Source organism: Camellia sinensis, chromosome 9, assembly GCF_055761805.1.
Source record: "Camellia sinensis isolate YWXY chromosome 9, ASM5576180v1, whole genome shotgun sequence".
Lineage (NCBI taxonomy): Eukaryota > Viridiplantae > Streptophyta > Magnoliopsida > Ericales > Theaceae > Camellia > Camellia sinensis.
The window spans coordinates 38619315-38622376 of NC_138969.1; the positions used below are offsets into that span (position 1 = coordinate 38619315).

A 3062-nucleotide genomic window follows, 5' to 3' on the forward strand; every position below is an offset into this window, starting at 1 on the left:
TCCCGCGGGAACTAATTGCAGACAATGGAACACAGTTTGACAGAAAGATCTTCAAGAAATTTTGTGCCGACCTCAGATTGAATATAAGAATTCTTCTCCGGGCTACCCACAGAGTAATGAGCGCGATGAGGCACTTCAAGAAGAAATTGCCAAAGCTGTGCAGATTCAGCAAGTCATGTCAGTAGCGCTCACGCCAAAAAAGGTACGAACAGTACCTAAGCCCCCTTTATGCACTGTTTCATTTACTATGAAGGATTTAGAAGGTATTCAGCATCCACATACTGACGCACTGATTATAACTGTGGGAATTGGGAAACGATTTGACGTAAAACGAGTCCTGGTAGATCAGGGTAGTGAAGCAGATATATTGTATTACGATTTATTCAGAAAGCTCAGTCTCTCTGAGCAGCACCTTACCCCAGTAGTGGCTCCATTGGTCGACTTTAATTCACAGCCTGAATGGCCACTTGGCAAGATAGTGTTGCCAGTTGTGCTTTGGACAAAGACCCTACAGATAGAATTCTTGGATATTAATACACATTTTCCTTACAATTTGGATTCATCAAATGAAAGCAGTCCCCTCAACCTACCACCAACTCATCCACTTCCCAACGGGAAACGGAGTAGAGTAGATCTCAGGGCACTAAGTTACATCAAAACATTGCTTCATGGTAACCATAAAGGCTAAACAATTTTGCAATCGGGTATAGACAGTTGAAATAGCCAAACAACCGGTCTTGGAGGATGTCGGAGGAACTCCAGCAAAAAAGATAGTAGAAGATTTGGAAAAAGTCCTAATGAAGGAAGATGACCCAAAAAAGTTTTCCTTATTGGTACCTCGCTAGGCACTGATGAGAAACTTCAGTTGCTAGATTTGCTGAGGAAAAATATGAAGTTATTCGCATGGTCAGCATATGATACTCCGAGGTTGAATCCAGATTTTACTTGTCATAAACTCAACATCAACCCTTCTCCTCAACCCATTGTGCATAAAAGCCGAAGATCCTCAGTTGAGCATACTGAAGCAGTAATTGTGGAGGTCGACAAGCTCCTAGTATCGGGAACAATTCGAGAAATTCAGTACCCACAATGGCTGTCCAACACAGTCATAGTCAAAAAGAAGAACAGAAAATGAAGAGTTTGCGTTGACTTTACCTCCCTTAACAGAGCTTGTCTCAAGGATAGCTTTCCTCTGCCTCGCATTAATCAACTAGTAGACTCAACAGCAGGACATGAGCGTATGAGCTTTCTGGACGCTTATAGCGGCTACCATTAGATACCACTGTTCGGCCCAGATAAAAAAAAAAAACAACATTTATTACTCCAAGAGGCACCTATTGCTATAAAGTAATGCCATTCGGCCTCAAGAATGCTGGAGCAACCTACCAGCGAATAATCACTCGAAAGTGCAAGGAGCAGCTCGAAAGGATTTCAGAGGCTTACATAGATGACATGGTAGTGAAGAGCAAGCTTGCTACAAATCACCTTACAGACTTGAGAGAAGTTTTTAATATCCAAATCAAGAGAAGTTTTTTCATACACTTGTATTAAATTATCTACCAGTGCTTAGATTTAGGCTTAGCGTTTTTCATGTTCTAAGTTTAGAACCCCTCAGACATGCTTGATAATTAGCATACTTTGGAACTAGAATCATGCTATGAAGGCTAAAAACAATGAAACCAGAGAGCACTTGGTAGAATATCAAAGAAAATTTTATAGTGAGTAAATAAGGGGAATATATATAGATCTATAGCCATTCCTAAATAATTTTCTCCAACTTGGGATTTATGCATGAAATTTGTGGGAACCAGAAAAAAATAAATACTAGCTTATTGGGCCTTACCCAAACAAGGCCTATAATGGGTCTAGCCTTAAGATGCTCTGATCATCATTACACGTTACTCGAAGCAAGACCCACGATTGATCCTATCCTTTTCCTCTTTGTTTTAATTTATTTTTGAAATCCAATCTTGCTGCCTATAGGCATATACATACACACAGATATATCTATATATGTATATCATAGATTTGGTCCAATATATATTGGTGCTCATAGAGTTGGTCCAAACATTTGTTTAATATCTATCTTGACATTCTCTCTAGAAGAGTAGTCGGCACGTATTAGTTGATTTACTTTTGCATTTCCATTTTTTCTCTCTAAAAATGGGTTTCACACTTTTCTTGGTGAAAGCATCTTTTTGGCATTACTAACGGGATTTCTCGGCCAAATGCATACATGGTCTATCCATTTAGTTATTTATTCTTTGTTTCTCAAACTTATTTTGAAGTTGATTCTTAACATGTATGCACGTGTACCTATGCTAAAAAAGTTGGTCTTCACTTTTTCTCTCTCTAGACGAAATTGACATAAATAAGGCCATGAATTATTATAACAAGTAATTTAAAATTTTTTACGTCATAATTTGTGAGAGTATGAGGCAATCTATACCCCGACTTTATCCATAATTTTACTTCATAATTTTTTACTTTTTATTAAGGCAATCTATATGGCTCATGTTAATGCCAAAAAAAGAAAATGAAGTAGAACTTTGGCAATCTTTCGGCTACTGTGTTGGCCTAGTAATTTCTTTATTTCTCTTTGGTTCAATTTACTTTTAAGTAGTGTACTTTTTGAGATTATGCGACACATGTTGCATTTGACCGATTCACTCTCTTCGGCATGACTTTTTGCCCAAATAATTTTTGCTGTATATAAAGGAGGTTTGAAAGCTCTATCATCGGCCTCATACACAGAAAGTTCGGCCCTTCATAGAAATCAACACCACAAAGCTTGGCACTGCTCCTTAGTATAGCACCAACACCTCAACTTCATTGCTCGACGGTTTAGTTCGGCATCAAAATCAACCATCTTGGCCAAGCCAAGTTACTCAGCAAACTATTGCCGAAGTTAATATGAAGTTCAAAAAACAATAACCATTGTCGGTTGCCAAAAGAATGCTCAGACATCCACATTGCATTTTTTAATAAGCACATGCATGAATGACGACACGCTGCACAACCGTGATCCAAGGGAAACTCACTTCTAGAATGAAACCTCTATT

General features: G+C 38.4%; 1 protein-coding gene across 1 annotated transcript; it reads left to right on the forward strand.

Moving 5' to 3' along the window:
• Positions 1-247: 247 nt before the first annotated feature.
• On the forward strand, positions 248-1135 carry LOC145799365 (uncharacterized). The gene is made up of 2 exons (XM_082888926.1): positions 248-671; positions 846-1135. Exons 1-2 carry the CDS (start codon positions 248-250, stop codon positions 1133-1135), a joined length of 714 nt encoding a protein of 237 aa, XP_082745052.1.
• Positions 1136-3062: the final 1927 nt, after the last annotated feature.